The 24,784-nt window shown below is 39.5% G+C and overlaps 1 protein-coding gene across 1 annotated transcript in view; it reads left to right on the top strand.

Moving 5' to 3' along the window:
* ITSN1 (intersectin 1) overlaps positions 1–24,784 on the top strand; it is a 172,675-nt gene that overhangs the window by 69,584 nt on the left and 78,307 nt on the right. The window contains exons 16-18 of the mRNA XM_022552996.3: positions 14,686–14,813; positions 17,766–17,992; positions 19,823–19,944. Of these exons, the coding sequence (XP_022408704.1) occupies positions 14,686–14,813; positions 17,766–17,992; positions 19,823–19,944 (477 nt within the window). The remainder of the gene's footprint in view (positions 1–14,685; positions 14,814–17,765; positions 17,993–19,822; positions 19,945–24,784) is intronic.

The following is a 24,784-nucleotide window of genomic DNA, read 5'->3' as shown; positions in this document are numbered from 1 at the left end:
TTCATCTGTTGATGGACACTTAGGTTGCTTCCATGTCCTGGCTATTGTAAATAGAGCTGCAATGAACATTGTGGTACATGACTCTTTTTGAATTACGGTCTTCTCAGGGTATATGCCCAGTAGTGGGATTGCTGGGTCGTATGGTAGTTCTATCTGTAGTATTTTAAGGAACCTTCATACTGTTCTCCATAGTGGCTGTATCCATTTACATTCCCACCAACAGTGCAAGAGGGTTCCCTTTTCTGCACACCCTCTCCAGCATTTATTGTTTGTAGATTTTTTGATGATGGCCGTTCTGACCGGTGTGAGATAATAACTCATTGTAGTTTTGATTTGCATTTCTCTAATGATTAATGATGTTGAGCATTCTTTCATGTGTTTGTTGGCAATCTGTATATCTTCTTTGGAGAAATGTCTGTTTAGGTCTTCTGCCCATTTTTGGATTGGGTTGTTTGTTTTTTTGTTATTGAGCTGCATGAGCTGCTTGTAAATTTTGGAGATTAATCCTTTGTCAGTTGCTTCATTTGCAAATATTTTCTCCCATTCTGAGGGTTGTCTTTTTGTCTTGTTTATGGTTTCCTTTGCTGTGCAAAAGCTTTTAAATTTCATTAGGTCCCATTTGTTTATTTTTGGTTTTATTTCCATTTCTCTAGGAGGTGGGTCAAAAAGGATCTTGCTGTGATTTATGTCATAGAGTGTTCTGCATATGTTTTCCTGTAAGAGTTTGATACTGGCTGGCCTTACATTTAGGTCTTTAATCCATTTTGAGTTTATTTTTGTGTATGGTGTCAGGGAGTATTCCAATTTCATACTTTTACATGTAGCTGTCCTGTTTTCCCAGCACCACTTATTGAAGAGGCTGTCTTTTCTCTACTGTATATTTTTGCCTCCTTTATCAAAGATAAGGTGACCATATGTGCATGGGTTTATCTCTGGGCTTTCTATCCTGTTCCATTTATCTATATTTCTTTTTTTGTGCCAGTACCATACTGTCTTGATTATTGTAGCTTTGTAGTATAGTGTGAAATCAGGGAGCCTGATGACTCCAGCTCCATTTTTCGTTCTCAAGATTGCTTTGGCTATTCGGGGTCTTTTGTGTTTCCATAAAAATAGTCAAATTTTTTGTTCTAGTTCTGTGAAAATTGCCAGTGGTAGTTTGATAGGGATTGCATTGAATCTGTAGATTGCTTTGGGTAGTAGAGTCATTTTCACAATGTTGCTTCTTCTAATCCAAGAACATGGTATATCTGTCCATCTATTTGTATCATCTTTAATTTCTTTCATCAGTGTCTTATAATTTTTCTGCATACAGGTCTTTTGTCTCCTTAGGTAGGTTTATTCCTAGATATTTTATTCTTTTTGTTGCAGTGGTAAATGGGACTGTTTTCTTAATTTCAGTTTCAGATTTTTCGTCATTAGTGTATAGGAATGCCAGAGATTTCTGTGCATTAATTTTGTATCCTGCTACTTTACCAAATTCATTGATTAGCTCTAGTAGTTTTCTGGTAGCATCTTTAGGATTCTCTATGTATAGTATCATGTCATCTGCAAACAGTGACAACTTTACTCCTTCTTTTCCTATTTGGATTCCTTTTCGTTCTTTTTCTTCTCTGATTGCTGTGGCTAAAACTTCCAAAACTATGTTGAATAATAGTGGTGAGAGTGGGCAGCCTTGTCTTCTTCCTGATGATAGTGGAAATGGTTTCAGTGTTTCACCATTGAGAATGATGTTGCCTGTGGGTTTGTCATATATGGCCTTTATTATGTTGAGGAAAGTTCCCTCTATGCCTACTTTGTGCAGGGTTTTTATCATAAATGGGTGTTGAATTTTGCCGAAAGCTTTCTCTGCATCTATTGTGATGATCCTATGGTTTCTCTCCTTCAATTTGTTAATGTGGTGTATCACATTGATTGATTTGCATATATTGAAGAATGCTTGCATTCCTGGAATAAACTCCATTTGATCATGGTGTATGATCCTTTAACGTGCTGTTGGATTCTGTTTGCTAGGATTTTGTTGAGGATTTTTGCATCTATGTTCATCAGTGTTATTGGCCTGTAGTTTTCTTTTTTTGTGACATCTTTGTCTGGTTTTGGTATCAGGGTAATGGTGGCCTTGTAGAATGAGTTTGGGAGTATTCCTCCCTCTGCTATATTTTGGAAAAGTTTGAGAAGGATAGGTGTTATCTCTTCTCTAAATGTTTGATAGAATTCGCCTGTGAAGCCATCTGATCCTGAGCTTTTGTTTGTTGGAAGATTTGTAATCCCAGTTTCAATTTCAGAGCTTGTTATTGGTCTGTTCATATTTTCTATTTCTTCCTGATTCAGTCTTGGCAGGTTGTGCATTTCTAAGAATTTGTCCATTTTTTCCAGGTTGTCCATTTTATTGGCATAGAGTTGCTTGTAGTAATCTCTCATGATCCTTTGTATTTGTGCAGTGTCAGGTGTTACTTCTTCGTTTTCATTTCTAATTCTATTGATTTGAGTCTTCTGCCTTTTTTTCTTCATGAGTCTGGCTAATGGCTTATCAATTTTGTTTATTTTCTTAAACAGCCAGCTTTTAGTTTTATTGATCTTTGCTATCATTTTCTTCATATCTTTTTCACTTATTTCTGATCTGATCTTTATGGTTTCTTTCCTTCTGCTAACTTTGGGGTTCTTTTGTTCTTTCTCTCTAATTTCTTTAGGTACAAGGTTAGGTTGTTTATTTGAGATGTTTCCTGTTTCTTAATGTAGGATTGTATTGCTATAAACTTCCCTCTTAGAACTGCTTTTGCTGCATCCCATAGGTTTTGGGTCATCTTGTCTCCCTTGTCATTTGTTTCTAGGTATTTTTGGTTTCCTCTTTGATTTCTTCAGTGATCACTTCGTTATTAAGTAGTGTATTGTTTAGCCTCCATGTGTTTGTATTTTTTACAGATCTCTTCCTGTAATTGGTATCTATTCTCATAGTGTTGTGGTCGAAAAACATACTTGATACGATTTCAATTTTCTTAAATTTTCCAAGGCTTGATTTGTGACCCAAGATGTGATCTATCCTGGAGAATGTTCCATGAGCCCTTGAGAAATATGTGTATTCTGTTGTTTTTGGATGGAATGTCCTATAAATATTAATTAAGTCCATCTGGTTTAATGTATCATTTAAAGCTTTTGTTTCCTTATTTATTTTCATTTTGGATGATCTGTCCATTGGTGAAAGTGCGGTGTTAAAGTCCCCTACTATGATTGTGTTACTGCCGATTTCCCGTTTTATGGCTGTTAGTATTTGCCTTATGCATTGAGGTGCTCCTATGTTGGGTGCATAAATATTTACAATTGTTATATCTTCTTCTTGGTTCGATCCCGTGATCATTATGTAGTGTCCTTCTTTGTCTCTTGTAAGAGTCTTTATTTTAAAGTCTATTTTGTCTGATATGAGAATTGCTACTCCAGCTTTCTTTTGGTTTCCATTTGCATGGAATATCTTTTTCCATCCACTCACTTTCAGTCTGTATGTGTTCCTAGGTGTGAAGTGGGTTTCTTGTACGCAGCATATATACGGATCTTGTTTTTGTTTCCGTTCAGCCAATCTGTGTCTTTTGGTGGGAGCATTTAGTCCATTTACATTTAAGGTAATTATCGATATGTATGTTCCTATTCCCATTTTCTAAATTGTTTTGGGTTCATTATTATAGGTCTTTTCCTTCTCTTGTGTTTCTTGTCTAGAGAAGTTCCTTTAGCATTTGTTGTAAAGCTGGTTTGGTGGTGCTGAACTCTCTCAGCTTTTGCTTGTCTGTAAGGGTTTTAATTTCTCCATCAAATCTGAGTGAGATCCTTGCAGGGTAGAGTAATCTTGGTTGTAGGTTTTTCTCCTTGATCACTTTAAATATGTCCTGCCACTCCCTCTGGCTTGCAGAGTTTCTGCTGAAAGATCAGCTGTTAACCTTATGGGGATTCCCTTGTTATGTTATTTGTTGTTTTTCCCTTGCTGCTTTTAATGCGTTTTCTTTGTATTTAATTTTTGATAGTTTGATTAATATGTGTCTTGGCGTGTTTCTCCTTGGATTTATTCTGTATGGGACTCTCTGTGCTTTCTGGACTTGATTAACTATTTCCTTTCCCATATTAGGGAAGTTTTCAACTATAATCTCTTCAACTATTTTCTCAGTCCCTTTCTTTTTCTATTCTTCTTCTGGGACCCCTATAATTCGAATATTGGTGCGTTTAATGTTGTCCCAGAGGTCTCTGATAGTGTCCTCAGTTCTTTTCATTCATTTTTCTTTATTCTGCTCTGCAGTAGTTATTTCCACTATTTTATCTTCCAGGTCACTTACCGTTCTTCTGCCTTATTCTGCTATTGATCCCTTCTAGAGTTGTTGTTTTTTTTTTTTGCGGTACATGGGCCTCTCACTGTTGTGGCCTCTCCCATTGCGGAGCACAGGCTCCGGACGCACAGGCTCAGCGGCCATGGCTCACGGGCCCAGCCACTCCATGGCATGTGGGATCTTTCCGGACCGGGGCACAAACCCGTGTCCCCTGCATCGGCAGGCAGACTCTCAACCACCACGCTACCAGGGAAGCCCCCTTCCAGAGTATTTTTAATTTCATTTATTGTGTTGTTCATCATTGCTTGTTTCCTCTTTAGTTCTTCTAGGTTCTTGTTAAATGTTTCTTGCATTTTCTCCATTCTGTTTCCAAGACTTTGGATCATCTTTACTATCATTATTCTGAATTCTTTTTCAGGTAGACTGCCTATTTCCTCTTCATTTGTTAGGTCTGGTGGGTTTTTTACCTTGCTCCTCCATCTGCTGTGTGTTTTTCTGTCTTCTCATTTTGCTAATCTTACTGTGTTTGGGGTCTCCTTTTCGCAGGCTTCAGGTTTGTAGTTCCCGTTGTCTTTGGTGTCTGTCCCCAGTGGCTAAGGTTGGTTCAGTGAGTTGTGTAGGCTTCCTGGTGAAGGGGACTAGTGCCTGTGTTCTGGTGGATGAGGCTGGATCTTGTCTTTCTGGTGGGCAGGTCCATGTCTGGTGGTGTGTTTTGGAGTGTCTGTGGCCCTATTATGATTTTAGGCAGCCTCTCTGCTAATGGATTGGGCTGTGTTCCTGTCTTGCTAGTTGTTTGGCATAGGGTGTCCAGCACTGTAGCTTCCTGGTCGTTGAGTGAAGCTGGGTGTTGGTGTTGAGATGGAGATCTCTGGGAGATTTTCGCCATTTAATATTACGTGGAGCTGGGAGGTCTCTTGTGGACCAGTGTACTGAAGTTGGCTCTCCCACATCAGAGGCACAGCACTGACTCCTGGTTGGAGCACCAAGAGCCTTTCATCCACACGGCTCAGAATAAAAGGGAGAAAGAAAGAGAGAGAGAGAGAGAGAGGGAGGGAGCGAGGGAGGGAGGGAGCGAGGGAGGGAGGGAGGGAGGAAGGAAGGAAGGAAGGGAGGGAGGGGATAAAATAAAATAATGTAAGATAAAATAAAATAAAGTTATTAAAATAAAAAATAATTATTAAGAAAAAAAAATTTTTAAGTAAAAAAAAAAAGAAAAGAAAAAAAACGTACAGACAGAACCCTAGGACAAATGGTGAAAGCAAAGCTATACAGACAAAATCTCACACAGAAGCATACACATACACACTCACAAAAAGAGGAAAAGGGGAAAAAATTATATATCTTGCTCCCAAAGTCCATCTCCTCAATTTGGGATGATTCGTTGTCTCTTCAGGTATTCCACAGATGCAGGGTACCTCAAGTTGACTGTGGAGATTTAATCCACTGCTTCTGAGGCTGCTGGGAGAGATTTCCCTTTCTCTTTGTTCGCACAGCTCCCGGGGTTCAGCTTTGGATTTGGCCCCGCCTCTGCGTGTAGGTCGCCGGAGGGCATCTGTTCTTCGCTCAGACAGGACGGGATTAAAGGAGCCGCTGATTCGGGGGCTCTGGCTCACTCAGGCCGGGGTGGGAGGGAGGATACGGATGCGGGCCTAGCCTGTCGCGGCAGAGGCCGGCGTGACGTTGCACCAGCCTGAGGCGTGCCTTCGTTCTCCTGGGGAAGTTGTCCCTGGATCACGGGACCCTGGCAGTGGCGGATTGCACAGGCTTCCGGGAGGAGAGGTGTGGATAGTGACCTGTGCTTGCACACAGCCTTCTTGGTGGCGGCAGCAGCGCCCTTAGCGTCCCAGGCCCGTCTCTGGGGTCCGCGCTGATAGCTGCGGTTCGCGCATCTCTGGAGCTCCTTTAAGCAGCGCTCTTAAATCCCCTCTCCTCGCACACCAGGAAACAAAGAGAGATGAAAAAGTCTCTTGCCTCTTCGGCAGGTCCAGACTTTTTCCTGGACTCCCTCCCGGCTAGCTGTGGCCCACTAGCCCCCTTCAGGCTGTGTTCACGCTTCCAACCCCAGTCCTCTCCCTCTGATCCGACCTCCGAAGCCCAAGCCTCAGCTCCCAGCCCCCACCCGTCCCGGTGGGTGAGCAGACAAGCCTCTTGGGCTGGTGAGTGCTGGTAAGCCCCAATCCTCTGTGCAGGAATCTCTCCGCTTTGCCCTCTGCACCCCTGTTGCTGCGCTCTCCTCCGTGGCTCCGAAGCTTCCCCCCTCCGCCACCCGCTGTCTCCACCTGCAAAGGGGCTTCTAGTGTGTGGAAACCTTTCCTCCTTCACGGCTCCCTCCCACTGTGCAGATCCCGTCCCTATTCTTTTGTCTCTGTTTTTTCTTTTTTCTTTTGCCTTACCCAGGTACGTGGGGAGTTTATTGCCTTTTGGGAGGTCTGAGGTCTTCTGCCAGCATTCAGTAGGTGTTCTATAGGAGCAGTTCCACGTGTAGATGTATTTCTGATGTATCTGTGGGGAGGAAGGTGATCTCCACGTCTTACTCTTCTGCCATCTTCTCACATCTCCCAGTAACGTATTGTTAAGCCTCCATGTGTTTGTGTTTTTTACGTTTTTTCCCTGTAATTCATTTCTAATCTCATAGCGTTGTGGTCAGAAAAGATGCTTGATATGATTTCAATTTTCTTAAATTTACTGAGGCTTGTGACCCAAGATGTTATCTATCCTGGAGAATGTTCTGTGCGCACTTGAGAAGAAAGTGTAATCTGCTGTTTTTGGATGGAATGTCCTATAAATATCAATGAAATCTATCTGGTCTATTGTGTCATTTAAAGCTTGTGTTTCCTTATTAATTTTCTGTTTGGATGATCTGTCTACTGGTGAAAGTGGGGTTTTGAAGTCCCCCACTCTTATTGTGTTACTTTCAATTTCCTCTTTTATAGCTGTTAGCAGTTGCCTTATGTATTGTGGTGCTCCTAGGTTGGGTGCATATATATTTATAATTGTTATATCTTCTTCTTGGATTGATCCCTTGATCATTATGTAGTGTCCTTCCTTGTCTCTTGTAACATTCTTTATTTTAAAGTCTATTTTATCTGATATGAGTATTGCTACTCCGGCTTTCTTTTGATTTCCATTTGCATGGAATATCTTTTTACATCCCTTCCGTCTCAGTCGTATGTGTCCCTAGGTCTGAAGTGGGTCTCTTATAGACAGCATATATATGGGTTTGATTTTTGTATCCATTCAGCGAGCCTGTGTTTTTGGTTGGAGCATTAAACCATTAACATTTAAGGTAATTATCCATATGTATGTTCCTATTACCATTTTCTTAATTGTTTTGGGTTTGTTTTTGTAGGTCCTTTTCTTCTCTTGTGTTTCCCACTAGAGAAGTTCCTTTAGCGTTTGTTGTAGAGCTGGTTTGGTGGGCTGAATTCTCTTAGCTTTTGCTTATCTGTGAAGCTTTTGATTTCTCCATAGAATCTGAATGAGATCCTTGCCAGGTAGAGTAATCTTTGTTGTAGGTTCTTCCCTTTCATGACTTTAAATATATTGTGCCACTCCCTTCTGGCTTGTAGAGTTTGTGCTGAGAAATCAGCTGTTAACCTTATGGGAGTTCCCTTGTATGTTTTTTGCAGTTTTTCCCTTGTTGCATTTAATAATTTTTCTTTGTCTTTAAGTTTTGTCAATTTGATTACTATGTGTCTTAGCGTGTTTCCCCTTTGGTTTATCCTGCCTGGGACTGTCTGCTCTTCCTGGGCTTGAGTGGCTATTTCCTTTTCCAAGGTAGGGAAGTTTTCAACTATAATGTCTTCATATATTTTCTGGGGTCCTTTCTCTCTCTCTTCTCCTTCTGGGACCCCTGTAATGTGAATGTTGGTGCGTTTAATGTCGCAGAGGTCTCCTAGGCTGTCTTCATTTCTTTTCATTCTTTTTTCTTTATTCTGTTGCGCAGCAGTGAATTCCACCATTCTGTCTTCCAGGTCACTTATCCATTCTTCTGCCTCAGTTATCTGCTATTGATTCCTTCTAGTGTATTTTTCATTTCAGTTTTTGTATTGTTCATCTCTGTTTGTTTGTTCTTTAATTCTTCTAGGTCTTTGTTAAAGATTTCTTGCATCTTCTCAGTCGTCGCCTCCGTTCTTTTTCTGAGGTCATGGATCATTTTCACTGTCATTATTCTGAATTCTTTTTCTGGAAGATTGCCTATCTCCACTTTATTTAGTTGTTTTTCTGGGGTTTTATCTTGTTCCTTCAACTGGTACATAGTCCTCTGCCTTTTCATTTTGTCTGTCTTTCTGTGAATGTGGCTTTCATTCCACAGGCTTCAGGATTGTAGTTCTTCTTGCTTCTGCTTTCTGCCCTCTGGTGGATGAGGCTATCTAAGAGGCTTGTGCAAGGGACTGGTGGTGGGTAGAGCTGGGTGTTGCTCTGGTAGGCAGGGCTCAGTAAAACTTTAATCTGCTTTTCTGCTGATGGGTGGGGCTGAGTTCCCTTCCTGTTGGTTGTTTGGCCTGAGGTGACCCATCGCTGGAGCCTACAGGCTCTTTGGTGGGGGAGGGCTCATGCCAAGGAGTACTTCCCAGAACTTCTGCTGCCAGTGTCCTTGTCCCCGGGGTGAGCCACAGCCACCCCCAGCCTCTGCAGGAGACCCTCTAACACTAGCAGGTAGCTCTGGTTCAGTCTCCTATGGGGTCACTGCTCCTTCCTCCTCGGTCCTGATGTGCACGCTACTTTGTGTGTGCCCTCCAAGAGTGGAGTCTCTTTTTCCCCCAGTCCTGTTGAAGTCCTGCAATCAAATCCCGCTAGCCTTCAAAGTCTGATTCTCTACGAATTCCTCCTCCCGTTGCCGGACCCCCAGGTTGGGAAGCCTGACGTGGGGCTCAGAACCTTCACTCCAGTGGGTGGACTTTTGTGGTATAAGTGTTCTCCAGTTTGTGAGTCACCCACTCAGCAGTCATTGGATTTGATTTTATTGTGATTGCTCCCCTCCTACCATCTCATTGCGGCTTCTCCATTGTCTTTGGATGTGAGGTATCTTTTTTGGTGAGTTCCAGTGTCTTCCTGTCTTGATGATTGTTCAGCAGTTAGTTGCGATTCCCGTGCTCTGGCAAGAGGGAGTGCGCGCACGTCCTTCTACTCCGTCATCTTGAACCCCAGTGGGTACTTCTTTATACTTTATGTAATATCACTTCACATAATACCTTTATTTTTGAGTGTTTCTAAGACCAAATGAAGGAGATACACTCACAGTTTTTTAATTAAGTGATTCTGTGCCACTTGCATAGCAATAGAACAACTGTCTTTAGTAAACTTGAAAGTGAGCCATATTTCTCAGGGCAAAAAATGGGATCTTCTTGAGTATTCAATTTGTGAAGCATATTGCTTTTGAAATACTTTGGCTGTATGCCACAGGATGTCCAAAGATGTTTTATGGTGCAAATATCTTAATTCTTTAGGGGAAATAAGTGACTTTTCCCCCTTGGTTGAAGGAAGAAATTTAAAAATAAGCTGATTTTCATTAATCTTAACTAATATAAGACAGAGTCTTTATTTGCCAATCATTTTCTTATTGTGGTTTATAATCTGTGTTTGATCCAACACCCCTTTGAGAGTCAAATAAAAGCTTTGTGCCTTCTCAGCAAGAAAAATGCCAATATACTCCAGTTTGCATGTAATTTCATAGTGTTCACAGAGCCAAAGTTTTTTCATAGACCATGGATAAGAAACTCTGCTTTATCTTAGAATTCTGTAGATATTATTGGTGGACAAAATCTTATTTTAATTTATATATACTATGCATTTTATAGGAGTTTTATTTTTCCTATATATTTATTTGTAGCTAAAACTTATTGAATGCATGCTTATTTCTTATTTATTAAGAAAGTCACCATACTTTATTAGGAGTTAATATTAAGCTATTGTTCAGTATATCTAGTGTAAAACATATACCCTTGAGTAGAACTCAGAAGAAAGGTCAACAAAGTTGTACACTCAATACCATATTGCTGGATAAATATACAGCCAATAAATAAATATGTGATTGTAGAGTTACTTATTTTAGAAAAAAGTAAGTTAACTTGAGGAAGAGCTACAAGTGAGATACTGAGTTTTGAATGGCAGTAATTTCTTATTTGTTCTGCTTATCTTAGTTATAATAGAGAAATAACCGTGACAAGATTTAACAGAATTTGCAGGGTCACTTACATCAGGCTGATCACCAGGAGAGTTGATACGATTTGTGTGGGGAAGTTTTTCTTAGCTACTTCTCCCAATAGTTCTCTTATTTCCTAAGTAAATAAAAAAATTAATAAAACACCAGATTTATTTGTCACCTGGAAAATGTTTTCCCTGAAAGAATTAAAAGGCAACTTGTAAATAACTATACTTGAATTTCTTAAACGGTATTGAAAAGGAATGAAGGAACAGGGCAGCCCTCAGCTCCCATGTGAAAGGACTCGTTGCTCCTTGTCATGCACAGAAGAGCAAGTTGTTAGCTAGTTTTTAGTTTATATTCCTTCATTCTATAGATTGCCGTCTCAGAAGTTCAGCTTTAAAAAAAAAAAAGTAATCAACTGAGGAATCATACATTTCCTGCTTATTTTAGTTCATGCCATCTTAAACTCCCAAGTCCAAGGAAAGAGAGGAAAACCCAGAATGCCTTACTATTCATAGCATCTTGATTTTCTTACACTTGATTGTGTATCTCAGCAGTATTTGACTTGGATGAAGGAAATGACAGAAAAACTTTGCAGTCTTCAAATCTGGATCATAAGATGTCAGAGCCTTCTGTTACCTCATTTGACATCTGTTATTTTATGGCTCCTGCAAGCTCCATTTCCTTAGAGGTACTTGAAACTGCAGCTTATTTAGACAGTTCTGAAGATAGGTTCAGCTTATCCTCCAATTCTCTTATACTCAAAAATAAGTGTGCTTTAAATTTTTAAAAATATCTTCCTTCATGTATTTGAAACATTTAAAAATTGTTTTCAAACTCTCATTAGCGTGACTTTTTTCCTATAGATGCTTTAAGTTTATTTCTTATTGCTTTTCATTTTATAGTCCCTCATAATATGTTGCTAGCTTTATTTCCATCTGTCTTGACTTTGTATCTGGTAATTATTGATCTATAAATTAATATCCAATTACTAGAGCCCAATATAGAAAGGAAATATGCAGTATAATTCTTTGTTAAAATGAAAAATCTTCATTTGTGCCCCGGTCTACCTGATGCATTGATACATCATGGCCGGCGTCCATTCTAACTGGCCAGCTCTTGTGCAGTAAGTACGTGTTGTTAAGTGTTTTGAATATCACTATGCCTAAAATACATTTTTCCTGGATGAAGTAAGAATTTTTCTGTTTTAATATACAATCAGATTCCTCCTCTGTCATTTCTTTTTTTAAAAAAAATATTTATGGCTGCGCTGGGTCTTCGTTGCTGCACACGGGCTTTCTCTAGTTGTGGCGAGCGGGGCTACTCTTTGTTGTGGTGCACAGGCTTCTCATTGCAGTGGCTTCTCTTGTTGCGGAGCACAGGCTCTAGGTGTGCGGGCTCAGTAGTTGTGGTGCACAGGCTTAGTTGCTCCACGGCATATGGGATCTTCCTGGACCAGGGCTCGAACCCGTGTCCCCTGCATTGGCAGGTGGATTCTTAACCACTGCGCCACCAGGCAAGTCCCCTCCTCTGTCATTTCTTACTCTTTTGTATTTAATTTCAGCTTAGAATTATTTTGCTTACTGGTTATACCTTTTTAGTTTATGTAATAAGAATAAAATCCTAAATAAAAGAGACACAGATAAATAGAGAATAAATTTTTATGGTGATGAACAATGTCTAACAATTTAACAGATCTTAAAACTAAAAACTAAAGATTGTCTACTCTGATTTAGCTTGTGGTGCATATCAGGGACCTGAGATTAAAATCCTGGTATCTTTGTTCCCAGTTCAGTACCTTTCAATTATAGTCTGTTGCCATAAATTATTTTTCTGAACCTATTTGAGAATTTTGTGCAGTTGAAGATGAAATTTGAAAATAGGAAAAAAAGTAAATTTTCATCACTTCTTACCCTTCTTTTTAAAGGGTCTCAGCCATTGGGTCAGTGACAGAGTGGGCCATCCCTGTCTATGCAGAGGCAAACTTTTGACTTCCTCTCTTAGGACATATAGAGTTTCGATTAATAGCATTCCACTGCAGTTTTCGTTTTCACGTAGATATTAACTTGAACCAAGAGTGCGAATAACTCTAACAGAAATTGACCCTTATTTTACATTTGTCTCTGAAATATCAAATCCCAGATATTAACCAGATTTTTTATTCATGTTTTTAGAGATTACTATTTATGCTTGATTCCAAATTACTATGAAAAGCAATACTGCTGAACTTTTAGCACATTGAAGTTTTACATCCCATGGTATAGCAGTGAGAAAGATGATGAAAAATGGAATTCTTTTTTTGTGATGTTGATTTTTGTCTCTTAGAACTGTAAACAGACCAAGGCGTCATCATTATGTTCCAGTTTCCATTCTTGGCCTTCCATGGCCCCTCTATAGCTAAACTCCTGTCTCAAGTACGCTTCATAATTTGGAAGTCACATGCCCATGGCTGCAGCCACAGGGAATAGTCCTTCAGTTTGTGCCTTACAAAATTGTGTCTTCCTGCTGCATCCTGTCTGGTTATTCCCAGGCTCATCTGCTGGGTTCTCTACTGAAGCCCCTTCCTTCTTTCCTTCCTTCCCCCTCTTCAAGTACCTCCTTCTCTCCAGTCCTTCCTCCTTGCCCAGTACCTGCTCCCCCTAACCTCCTGATCTCCAGTTAAACTTTTTCTCGTATCGCATTGATCCCTTTTAGGACCTCTCAATGTCACTTATGGTATACAGAATGCTTGTTACATACATTCTAACTTTGTCTTAAAAACGGTCTAGCTAGTAGGAAAAGGTTAGCCTCACTTTAGGGCTTTTCTCTAGCAATAAGTGCATTTTAACACTGATCTTCTTCAGACAATCTCTCTACCTTTGATGTCTGATCTGTGAATGAAATCTAAAGGTAGAAATAAGGCAGGAAGAAACCTACCCATCTGGACTTACCAGTGAGCAAATCAAGAGAAGACAGGGCAGGCCTTAGTTCTTTTTTTTTTTTTTTTTTTTTTTTTTTTTTGCGGTACGCGGGCCTCTCACTGTTGTGGCCTCTCCCATTGTGAAGCGCAGGCTCCGGACACGCAGGCTCAGCAGTCATGGCTCATGGGCCCAGCCGCTCCGCGGCATATGGGATCTTCGCGGAACAGGGCACGAACCCGTGTCCCCTGCGTCGGCAGGCGGACTCTCAACCACTGCGCCATCAGGGAAGCCCAGGCCTTAGTTCTTAAATCTCACCATATAGACCCCTTGGCTGCCCCCCTAGTTAGCCAGACCAAGAAGTCAACTGGAACTTTACTCTTGGTTCTACTGGACACTTTGACTTGTCTGATTTATTGTTAACACAAATAAGAAGAGATTTGGTTACTGAATCTGTTAGTGACCATTTGATTCCTATGGAATCAGAGGGTTTTCCCCCACCAACAGGCATTTCTTTGTTCTTCATATTTTGGGATGTTTAAACTTCTGACTTGAGTACTTTAAATATCATAAAATACACTTTATTTTCGGTAGCATGCTAAGGAAATTACTGTTATTCCTGTGTTAGTATCAAATGAGGAAATCGGATCCAAAGTGATAATCAAATTATAGCTTTTTACTTTCCATCTGACTGCTGGCTTAGTCTGGGGCAGCTGTCAGCTTCACACATGGTTTTAATAAGAAAAGATGCTTCGGAAGAGGTCTGATTTGAAGAAAAATATACCCTGGGGGGAGACTCAAAGTTGTGGAGGAGAAGGATGTTGTTTTGTTTCAAAGCAGCATATCATAAGAAGGAGGTGAGGTTGTAATGGTTTAGTGGAGCAAGGTTGTAATGGTTTAGAGGAGCAAGTGTATGAGGAAGTATGTACATCTTCAAAGCCAGTGGAGGTTGGTGTTGATTATTATCAAAAGAATCTTAAGATTCCATTCAAGATCATCACCGTGTCTCAAAATTGGTTGAGTTCCATTATTGTTGCTGAGCCCTGAGCAGTATAATTTTTCTAATGCTCGTCCCTAGCAAGCTCCTTCTAAAGCACCTCATGGACCATGGTGCAGTGTGTTATGGCTCACTAAAATATGATCTCAGACAGCTTCTGGAGATCAGTCATGTCAAAATGTAGAGTGATTTTAGTTTTCCAAGTTAATGTTTTTCAAACCTGAAGCATTATCTCCTACGTGTCTGGGCTTCCCCACTATGAAATGTTGCATGCTGATAAACAGTGGAAATGTCTATCAGCGCATGTCATTACATGAACTGTTTCTTGATCATTTATAGGAACTAAGAGAAATACATAATAAGCAGCAGCTACAGAAACAGAAGTCCATAGAGGCTGAACGACTGAAACAGAAAGAACAAGAGCGAAAGATTATAGAATTAGAAAAACAAAAAGGAGAAGCCCAAAGGTGAGTCTTTTCAGTGGATTGTGGACCCTTCTGGAAGGAACTTTGAGTATTTACTATTCTTTGCCGGGCTTCTCCAAGTTCTTACTGCACCAGAAAGAGCCTTCAGTCTTTAATGTGTGTGTGGGCACATGTATATATAAATCTTTGCATGTATAAGTACCCCCCAAAGTTTTTGGTTGGTGCCCAGAGCTCTCTCAGGCTACGACTATGTAGATAAATGTAATTATACAAGAAATTGGGACACTTGGTATGCTTGTTTGCATGCCAATGACCAAAATACGTTTCCAGTTCACAGCCTTTTAATAACAGTGGGCATCAGAGTCCTGGGTTTCAAATCAAAGTCCCTGAGCTCAGTGGCCACACAGGGTTTCTCCAGTGAGACTGCAAGTATACCACGCCATCTTCTTTCTTCTTTTTTTTCAACTGCAAGTGAAACTCGAGTACAAAAGGAGAAAATTTGCTGTTGCTGCTGCTGCTTAGGACACAGACACATTTTTGTTTGAATATTTATGTCTGTAGTCTTTTATTTGTAACCTTTCGTAGTAAATTGTAGAAATTTATTGTTTCCCTTTTGGTGTGTCAGATTTTGTTATCAGATATTTGCTTTTTAGACTACAAATTGATTTTAGACTCCCAAGAAACAAAAGTGACCAAATATCCCAATGGTATAGTGTAAATTATAAAAATTGGTTATTGAAATTAGACTAAAAAGATGAAGAAACTCATACTTTAGGCAAGTCACTGACTTTTACTGGCCTGAGCTCAGTTTAACTGCCAGGGTGCACATTTTTTTTTTTTTTTAAACATTTATTTATTTATTTATTTATTTAAATTTCATTTTTGGCTGCATCAGGTCTTAGTTGTGGCATGTGGGATCTTCGTTGCGGTGCACGGGCTTTTCTCTAGTTGTGGCGTGCGGGGTCCAGAGCGCATGGGCTCTTTAGTTTGCAGCATATGGGCTCTCTAGTTGAGGCAAGCGGACTCAGTAGTTGTGGCACGTGGGCTTAGTTGCCCCACAGCATGTGGTATCTTAGTTCCCCAACCAGGGATCAAACCCGAGTCCCCTGCATTGGAAGATGGATTCTTCACCACTGGACCACCGGGGAAGTCCCCAGGGTGCACTTCTGCAGCACTTTTTATTATGGGTACATATTGTATTTTGCATTTGGTGTTTTTGTCTTTTTTATCATGCCAGTGGGTAGGTAGGGTTTCAAACCAATTTAGAGGACTATTTTATGGTTCTCTTGGTAGAAGGAGGTAGGTCTAGGATTATGTCCCAGGGATTAATTCCTTGGATATGTTGATTAACTCCATCATTTTCTTATCTTCGAAGTTTATTATTCACAATACACTGCACCAAAGTTTCACTTTCCTACAGAGTAGAAATACACATACAGTGTCATGATATAAAAGTTTAAATTTTCTGCTTACAATTGTATGATAAATAGCACCCAAAATTTAACTTTACGTGGTTATATGCTTTTATAAATGGTGGCCTTTATTGGTGGAATATGTTAAGCAAATTTTATTTGTTGTTATGAATAATAATTAACATTCCTACCCCTCCAAAAAATGTCTTTTATGCTTTCTTAAAAGATGTTTTGAAAATTGTAAGTGAAATGCTTGATTTAAATTGAAAAGAATTCTACTGCAGTAAAGCTTCACGTTTATACAGAGTAGAAATAAATATAATATTTTTTAATGGAGAATAAAAGTTTTATTTGTTTATATCATGTTCCCTTAGCAGTTTCCTAGTTCCAGGAGATGACCTTTGTGCGTTAGCCATGTCACAGGCTAGCGATTCATGCTGTAGACTTTAGAACCAGGCTGCCTGAAGTGGTCCCCAAGCTGGTGTGGCTGTGTGACCTTGGACAAGTCATTCACTCCCTCTGCCTCATTTTCATCTGTAAAATTTGGATGATAATGATAGGACCTACCTACCTAGTGTGAGGGTTAAAGTAGTTAACAAACGTGGAGGACTAGTTATTATTAACATGGTATCATTTATTATTGCACATTAGTTTCTTTCTTTCTTTATTTTGTTGTACCATGTCTTAGTTGCAGTGCATGGGCTCCTTAGTTGCGGCAGGCAGGCTCCTTAGCTGTGGCAAGCAAACTCTTAGTTGCGGCATGCCTGTGGGATCTAGTTCCCTGACCAGGGGTCAAACCCAGGCCCCCTGCATTGGGAGCTCAGAGTCTTACCCACTGTGCCACCAGGGAAGTCCCACATTAGTTTCATTTAATGTGTGATCATTTAAAGTGTTTTCTGATTTTCTAAAATATTATGGAATGAGGGAAAAATCATCCCCGATCTTTTCCTATGGATTTCAGGTTGAGGCCATCATATTTTTCAAGGCCTATATTTAATTGCACTTTGTGTCAGCTAGTTTAAAAAACAAAGCAGTCGAATTCAGTAAGATACATAGAAACTGTTGCTTAGTAAGGGTTGGTTACTACCTCAAGGGTTCAAAATAACCTGTTGGTTCCCGCTTCAGTTCTGGGGAGCTACTTGTGTGCGTGTACATACAGTGTGTCCCCTCAGTGATCTAATTGTTCATGGACTTCTTTAAGCAATATTTCATTTGCAGTGCTGGGTATACTTTCTCTTCATCGAAGTTATGTTCCTATGTTGTATGGCTTTTATTTTTCTTTGCAATTATATGCCAGTTTTAAAATCGAGAAGTATTTTTGTGATTTTTTCTAATCACTTTATAAGCTAGCTACATCAGGAATTTTCTTTCTGTGTTTTTCTACATCATGTGATTTCATCTCACTCAGAAAGGGAGCCCTGAGAGCCTCTGTTTCATTGATTCCGATCCCTCCATCTGAAGAACAATATCCCTTGGTGTTTAGCATCCCATTGACTAGATGGAGCTCTTTGTGCAAAGAGGCCACACAGCAGTGTTAACTTGGGAGTTGCTTCCCTGCTGTAATCAGGCATTTTGTTGACAGACGAGCTCAGGAAAGGGACCAGCAGTGGCTGGAGCACGTGCAACAAGAAGATGAGCATCAGCGGCCAAGAAAACCCCACGAGGAGGAAAAACTCAAAAGGGAAGAGAGTGTCAAAAAGAAGGAGAGTGAGGAAAAGGGCAAACAGGAAATGCAAGACAAGCTGAGTCGGCTTTTCCATCAACAAGAGCCAGCTAAGCCAGCTGTCCAAGCACCCTGGTCCACTGCAGGTATGAGAGGCCAAAATTATTCTAGCAAATAAGTCCTTTTCTACACCTGAAACTAACACAACATCATAAATCAACTATACCCCAATATAAAATAAAAATTTTTAAAAAGTCCTGTTCTCCCAGATCCTCTTGGGAAATATTCATGTCTTATCAGGCTCTATCTTGGCTGTGTTCATAGCGATGAGAACGTCAGCGTCTTTTTTTGGATGGTGCAGCTGTTCATCTTCTAGCATCATCAGATGTCTGTTTAGTTCTCCCCACACCGTGCCAACCTTTGGCATGCAGAAGTCTTTTGCAGACGACAGTGGCATGAAGTTTCATTGCCAAGCCCCATTCATACACCTGTATTCCAAATGGAGGTCATAACCCTTCCTGCTTCTCTGTTTTGTTATGTTCTCTGGGAATTTCAGGGCTGTCTCAAAAGCAGGAAGTGGCACTTCTTCCCCTTGCCTATAGTGACGTGACATTCACTGTCCTCAGTCTGCACTGCGTACAACTGTGTTCTTACCTTTTGAAACGTTTTTTTTTTTGCCCTTTGAACATAAGTTACGTCTTTATAAATAACGATAAATGAAAGACTTTGAAATAGCTAAAAAACGTTATCCCTTTTATCAGATGCAAACTAGAATGTATTTTTTAAATTCTTGTGTGTCTGTATGATATTGTAAAGCTTAGGAGATAATACTCAGCTGAGGAAAGTGATGGCCTTTTCCTTTGTTTGGCAAATGACAAATGTTTGTTTCCTGTTTGCACAGCGGGCAGGGATGGGAGTGAGGGTTCAGAGTTGGCCGACACCCTCCCTGCCTCAAGATGCATGCAGTCCAGGGAGAAAGACTGGCAAGCCATCAGATCCACACAGGAGCCTGTGCCATACGAGGACAAAATATATGTTTTAATATTTTTTTTGATCTGAAAATTATTTCACCATGACTTGATCTTAAGTTCCTTATGCGTCCTCTTGGTATAAAATGAGGATTTTTTTTCTCCTTTGGTCAGTGGGAAATTATGCACATCATTCAGTTCAAGATGACACAAAGATAGTACTTTCACGGCTTTTCAGAGAAAATAGGTGTGTATCAAAATACTTGCAGCTCTTGGGTAAAAACAGTTCAGAGGGCTGTGAGTAGTTATTAATCAGGATCCAAAATATCCTCTGCTCACGTGCATTTTTAAAAATTTTACTTCATTGAAAAGCTACATTATTTTCATCTAGGGTCTGTCCTTGGTTCATTTTTTTCTCTAGGACGTGTAATTCACCAGGAATTACAATTGAATGCTCAATAAGAACGGTTCTTGGTGAAATCAGCACTTAAGTTTTACATGACCACATTGAGGGCCTAAAACATCAACCTTTCCATGTCTCTTAATATGGAAAGTTAAAGTTATGCTTCTTTGCCCCCTCCCCTATGAGTTGGCTGTTTCAAATTTGCGTCACATTCGAACTGCTGCATCGTGCTAGACACCCTGCATGGGGGAAAGAGGTCTGGATGCTTTATAGATGCGCACTGTTGACGCCTAAGCCAGGGAGCAGAGAACAGGGACTTCAGGCAGCCTCACTGCACTCAGCGCTGGGATGACCTTGGTTTAGCGTCCACTAATGACCTCTCTGATGGGTTCTAGTTGCTGACATCAGATTTGGCTCTCCTTTGGTTTCAGAACCAAACACATCCTCACTGTGTGTTCCAGAAATTCCTTGAGTAGATGTAAATTGTTCAGATGTTAAGATAGGCAGCAGAGGAGATAGATGTCTGTAATTTGGCTTGTGTCATACATTTGTGTTCCGTGTAACGTTTTATTTTTGTTCCCTTCTCCTTCTTTCCTCGTAAACAGAAAAAGGTCCACTTAGCATTTCTGCACAGGAGAATGTAAAGGTGGTGTATTACCGAGCACTCTATCCCTTTGAGTCCAGAAGTCACGATGAAATCACGATCCAGCCAGGAGATATAGTCATGGTAAGAAAGACTCCAGCGAAAGCGTGCTTTCTGTTGATGGTTAGCATCTGTCCTCTTTTTGTACTTTATTTGACAATTGTAAAATGGTTAGTGAGTGTGAAATCCAGTAATCCAGCATTTGAGTTTTTGAAGTATAGCCTCACTCTTCTTCCTTTTCTATTAGAATGAAAGTTGGCACTTAAAAACGTATCCCAGCATCACTTTAAAATAGGATTGTTAAAGAAAATGGGTTCTTATCATAGCCTTGCATAATTTTAAATGTGTAAAGCTCTGGTAATTTTAGAGTTTAGATTACTACTTAGATATTAAAAGTAGTCTTTCAGAAATAGTTTTAAATGCAAAATGCTTGATCATCATTTTCATAGTTGCCACTGATAATTTTTGTATCTTTGGGTCAAAGCATCTTTTTTTCCCTTTGTGTAAACTTTGAATTGTGTGAAGAGTAATGAATTAAATACAGTTAACCTGCTTTCCTACTCTATAAATGAACAGATGAAAGAGTTCAGAACTTTGCTTGTTACAGCTTGTTTAATTATAATAATAATAATCTTATGATTGTAACTAAAACTATAGTAACCAGTTTAAGAAAGAATAAAGCAATGTGGTTGACCTAAATTATTTCCTAAAAGAAAATAGTAGTTCCTCAATCCAGTTATTAACGTAAGTCTTAGAAGTGGTTAAGCTTTGCATTACTGTTGGCTTTTTTTTTCTTTTTATTATGGAAATGGTTCAGAATTTTTTTTAAGAACTATGAAAGTTAAGAATTGAGACAAACACTTCCCATAGTAGGACCCATGTCTTTGAAGTATAAAAGGGTGTCATGCAGTCACTGTAATTACTCATGCATTCATCTTCCATTTATGCATCGTATCTGTATTTAGAGTATGTGATCTTTCATGGGCCAAAATATATAGAAAGAACAGTGTGTTTGGTCCTCAAAGAACTCAATCCCATCTCCCCTTATTTTCTGATAGCTTTTTCTCTAGTTCTTATGGGCTGGAAATAAGGGAGTCGTGCCCAATGCTCCAGAATTTTTCAAAGTCAACATCTCCCTAACAATAACGAAACCCTCTTCCAGTAATCTCTCTGCCTTCATCCAGCACAGAGTTTTGAATGCTTGGGCGCCAGCCTCACTCATTCTTTACAGAAAGAACTGCTGGTTTCTCTCAAGTGTGGACGCACCACACTGCACGTGAATGGTGACCCGGGCCGAGTGTTCCGCAGCTTCTTCCCCATCTTCTTTTTCCTAATGCCCTGAGGCTGCTTTATTCCTCCTGCCTAGTCTTTGAAATATCTTGTGCCTTTTAAAGCAGATTAATTGGAAATTATCTAAATACGATGCAATAGCAGGAATCTAAACATTATGAAGGTACAATGCCATAGCAGAGAAGACCTCATTACAAAGTTGATTTTTATACTGCTTTAAAAAAAAAAAAAAAGCCTAACATATTTGAAACTGGATTTTGTTGCAACACAAGGTGCAGAAAAGTAATGTTCTCTTCCTGAAATAAGGAAGTGTTACCAAATATTACGATAAGGAAATGTTACAGATGATCTATGTTTTAATGAGTATATATTGCTATTTTTTTGAAACATAGTCTTGTTACAATGGTACTGAGTCCTTTTCCTCAAACTGACTAGTTAAGCACCAGCCCCACTAGAAGAATAGAGTGTAGATATACCATGAGAATGAAACATTTCATTAAACATGTATTTTGCCTTGCTTTCAAACCTTTGCTTTCCTGGTGGAGGTTAAAGGGGAATGGGTGAGTGCCTTGTGACTGTCAGGAAGTCTGCATCTTATTAAATGTTTTGTTCTCTTAAATCAGTTTAATTCTGTGTAAGTACACATATCTTTGGGTGTTGTCGTGGCAGTAAAAAGATGTTTTGAGTTTGTGTAGTAGGTTGTGCTTAAAATAGACAATGAAGAAAAAGGTGTAAAAGTTTGTGTTACCAGGTTTCTGTTTGCTAGATTCCATGAAAGGACTAACTTGAAGTTTCCGTATTGGCAAATTATTAGGTCAAGTCTCTGTCTCAGATCATGGACAAAAATAAGTTCCAAGTAGGTTAAACTTAAAAGTTAAAATTCTTTTTTAAAAGGCTTTTTTTTTCCTTTCTTTTTAAGGAGAATATTGGAATAGTTTTCTAAGAAATGCCTTTCTGAGTTAGAACTAGAAGCCATCAATGACAGAAATGGACAGATTTGACAATATTAAAAAATTAAATCCAGTAGATTGCAAAATACATAGGAGACAAAGGGTCACTATCCATATTACATAAAGACTCTGAAAAGTTAATATGAAAGAAACCCACAGCTTTAAAAAGTTGGCTGAGGATATAAAGAGACATATACAGATGAAGAAAAGTAAATGATTTTTAAAAAATACAAAAAGGGGCTTCCCTGGTGGCACAGTGGTTGAGAGTCCGCCTGCCAATGCAGGGGACACGGGTTCATGCCCCGGTCCGGGAGGATCCCACATGCCGCAGAGCGGCTGGGCCCGTGAGCCATGGCCGCTGAGCCTGCGCGTCTGGAGCCTGTGCTTTGCAACGGGAGAGGCCACAACAGTGAGAGGCCTGTGTAACGCAAAAAAAAATACAAAAAGATGCTTCTTTCTTTGGTGATCAGGAAAATGTAAATGTTAAAAATGAGATAGCATATTTCATCTCTCCGGTGAGCAAGTTTAAGAGTTTGATAATATTAAGCTTTGTCAAGAGTGTAGGAAAGTGGATACAAGATACATCATCAGCATGGTTGTATGAATTGGCTAAGCCATTTGGAGGGCAGTTTGGCAATACCTATTCAAATTTAAAATTCTCATTCCCCTTGACCTAGGAATTCTGTTACTTTCCCTCCTCTAGGCTGTTTTTAGCAAGTGCACAAATAAATGTGTCCATGGATGTTCACTGCAGCATTGTTGGTAAAAGCAAACAAGGAACAGCCCAGTATCCATCAGTAAGGGAATAGTTTAAATAAATTGTGATACAGCTAAACAATAAATATAATGAAGATTTTTAAAAAATTACACAGATCTACATATACAAATAAACTGTAGTAAAAAAGCAGAAACAGTATGTATAGCATAATTGCATTTGGTTAAATAAAAAGCTCTGTGTGTGTGTATGAATCTTTTTACGTATATAGTTTACAGTCTCGCAGTTACCACTGGGCAGTTAGAGAGGTGTCTTTCATGTTTAATTCTACGTAATTCTATATTCATGTTTACAAATGTATTAACATTTGTAATTTTTAATGAAACACTAAAGATAAATCCAACTTCGACAACTATTAACAGAGAATGTGTCCCCAGGCCTGGAATGGTGTTTATTTTATCTCAGACATCCCACATATGTTAACGAAGGGGCTGTGCTGTGAGGTATACTGTATTCTCTTGCGGAGGGGACAGCGTTGGTGTCTTCATTTTGTACCACAAGATGCAGCAAGACACCTCAAATGGCTTTCTACTGTATTATGTTTGGGAGGCTAATGATCGGTACCCAACAGGTGGAAATGGACATGTAATCGTAGCAATTTTTTTATTTCATGAAGTTTGCAGTTGAGAAACACGATCATGAAAAATACGCAATAGAACATTCCTAGCAACCTGTCTTGGTTGAGTAATCAGGAGTTCACTTACTTTTGTGGGCACAGTAATCACTGGCTTCTCAGATTTCTCAAACTCCTTTGAAAGGTAGCTAACTATACCTGTTAGATTTTAGAAGTCTAGCAACGTCTTCTGTTTCAATGTAGGCAGTCTTGGAGGGGGCTTTAAAAAACATTTTGTTGTTAAAAAAACTTGATTATCAGCGCAGTTTTCTCCAAAAATATTTTTTCATGATTAACAAAAATTAAAGTGGTATTTTATATATCATCCTGTTCTAAATGTTGTTGATAATACAAAAAAATACAAGATAATTCTCCCACTCATATGTTTAAAATCTCTTTAGAAAAATAGGGAGAAACACATGAAAAGACCATTGTGTGATAAAGTTCCCAATGAATGCTCACTAACTGCTAGGAATGTAAAAGAGGAAAGAAATCAGAGTGAACTAAGGTGCTCAGGGAAGACTTCTGAATGGAAACATCTTAATTGAGTTTGACCTGGACAGCTAAGGCTTAGATACTTTGAAAATCTATGGCCTGTCTTCTGATCTGGAGGTCCCAATACCTGGAGGGTGAATAAATCCAATTTGACATCCACAATGTATTGGAATAGCATAAGAGATTAGGGACTTCCCTGGCAGTCCAGAGGTTAAGACCACACTTCCAATGCAGGGGGCGCAGATTCGATCCCTGGTCAGGGAACTAAGATCCCACATGCCACGCAGCCAGAAAAAAAAAGAAATTGGAACACCTCTGCTCACTGCCATTTTGTTGAAGTTTATCTTAAGAATACAGGCTGATGATCTACTCAGATGGTTTTAAATGGTGCAGGGCTGAGTGCATCAATCCTGCTCAGGGACCTTAAAAAAAAACACAAAAAAACCCCACAACCAATCCAGGGCTCACCCCCAGAGACTGTGGGAACTTTTCATCCATATTTAGGATTCAAAATCTTGTCCAGGTGGTTCTATCAGGGAGTCAGTTTAGGGAACCACTGATCTAACCTAATCTCTTTTCTGTCAGGACTAATCCCAAGTCATTCTGGGAAATATCCTCTTCTTAGAGATATCCAAAAAAGGAGACTTCTTTAGGGGCTGTCAGTCATCAACCCATCAGTTCATTCAGAAAGTTGTTTATCTTCTAATTTAGTGTTTCTTTTGTAAAAATTTAAACTCATTCTTTTTTCCTTTTCTTTTCTTGATGGAGAATTGTTTTGGGGTTTTTTGTTTTGTTTTGTTT

Source organism: Delphinapterus leucas, chromosome 4 (assembly GCF_059928025.1).
Source record: "Delphinapterus leucas isolate spDelLeu-1000000601 "Yukka" chromosome 4, BTC_Dleu_Yukka2, whole genome shotgun sequence".
Taxonomy (NCBI): domain Eukaryota; kingdom Metazoa; phylum Chordata; class Mammalia; order Artiodactyla; family Monodontidae; genus Delphinapterus; species Delphinapterus leucas.
Note: the sequence above shows the minus strand (reverse complement) of the source record. Positions and strands in the feature narration are given on the sequence as shown.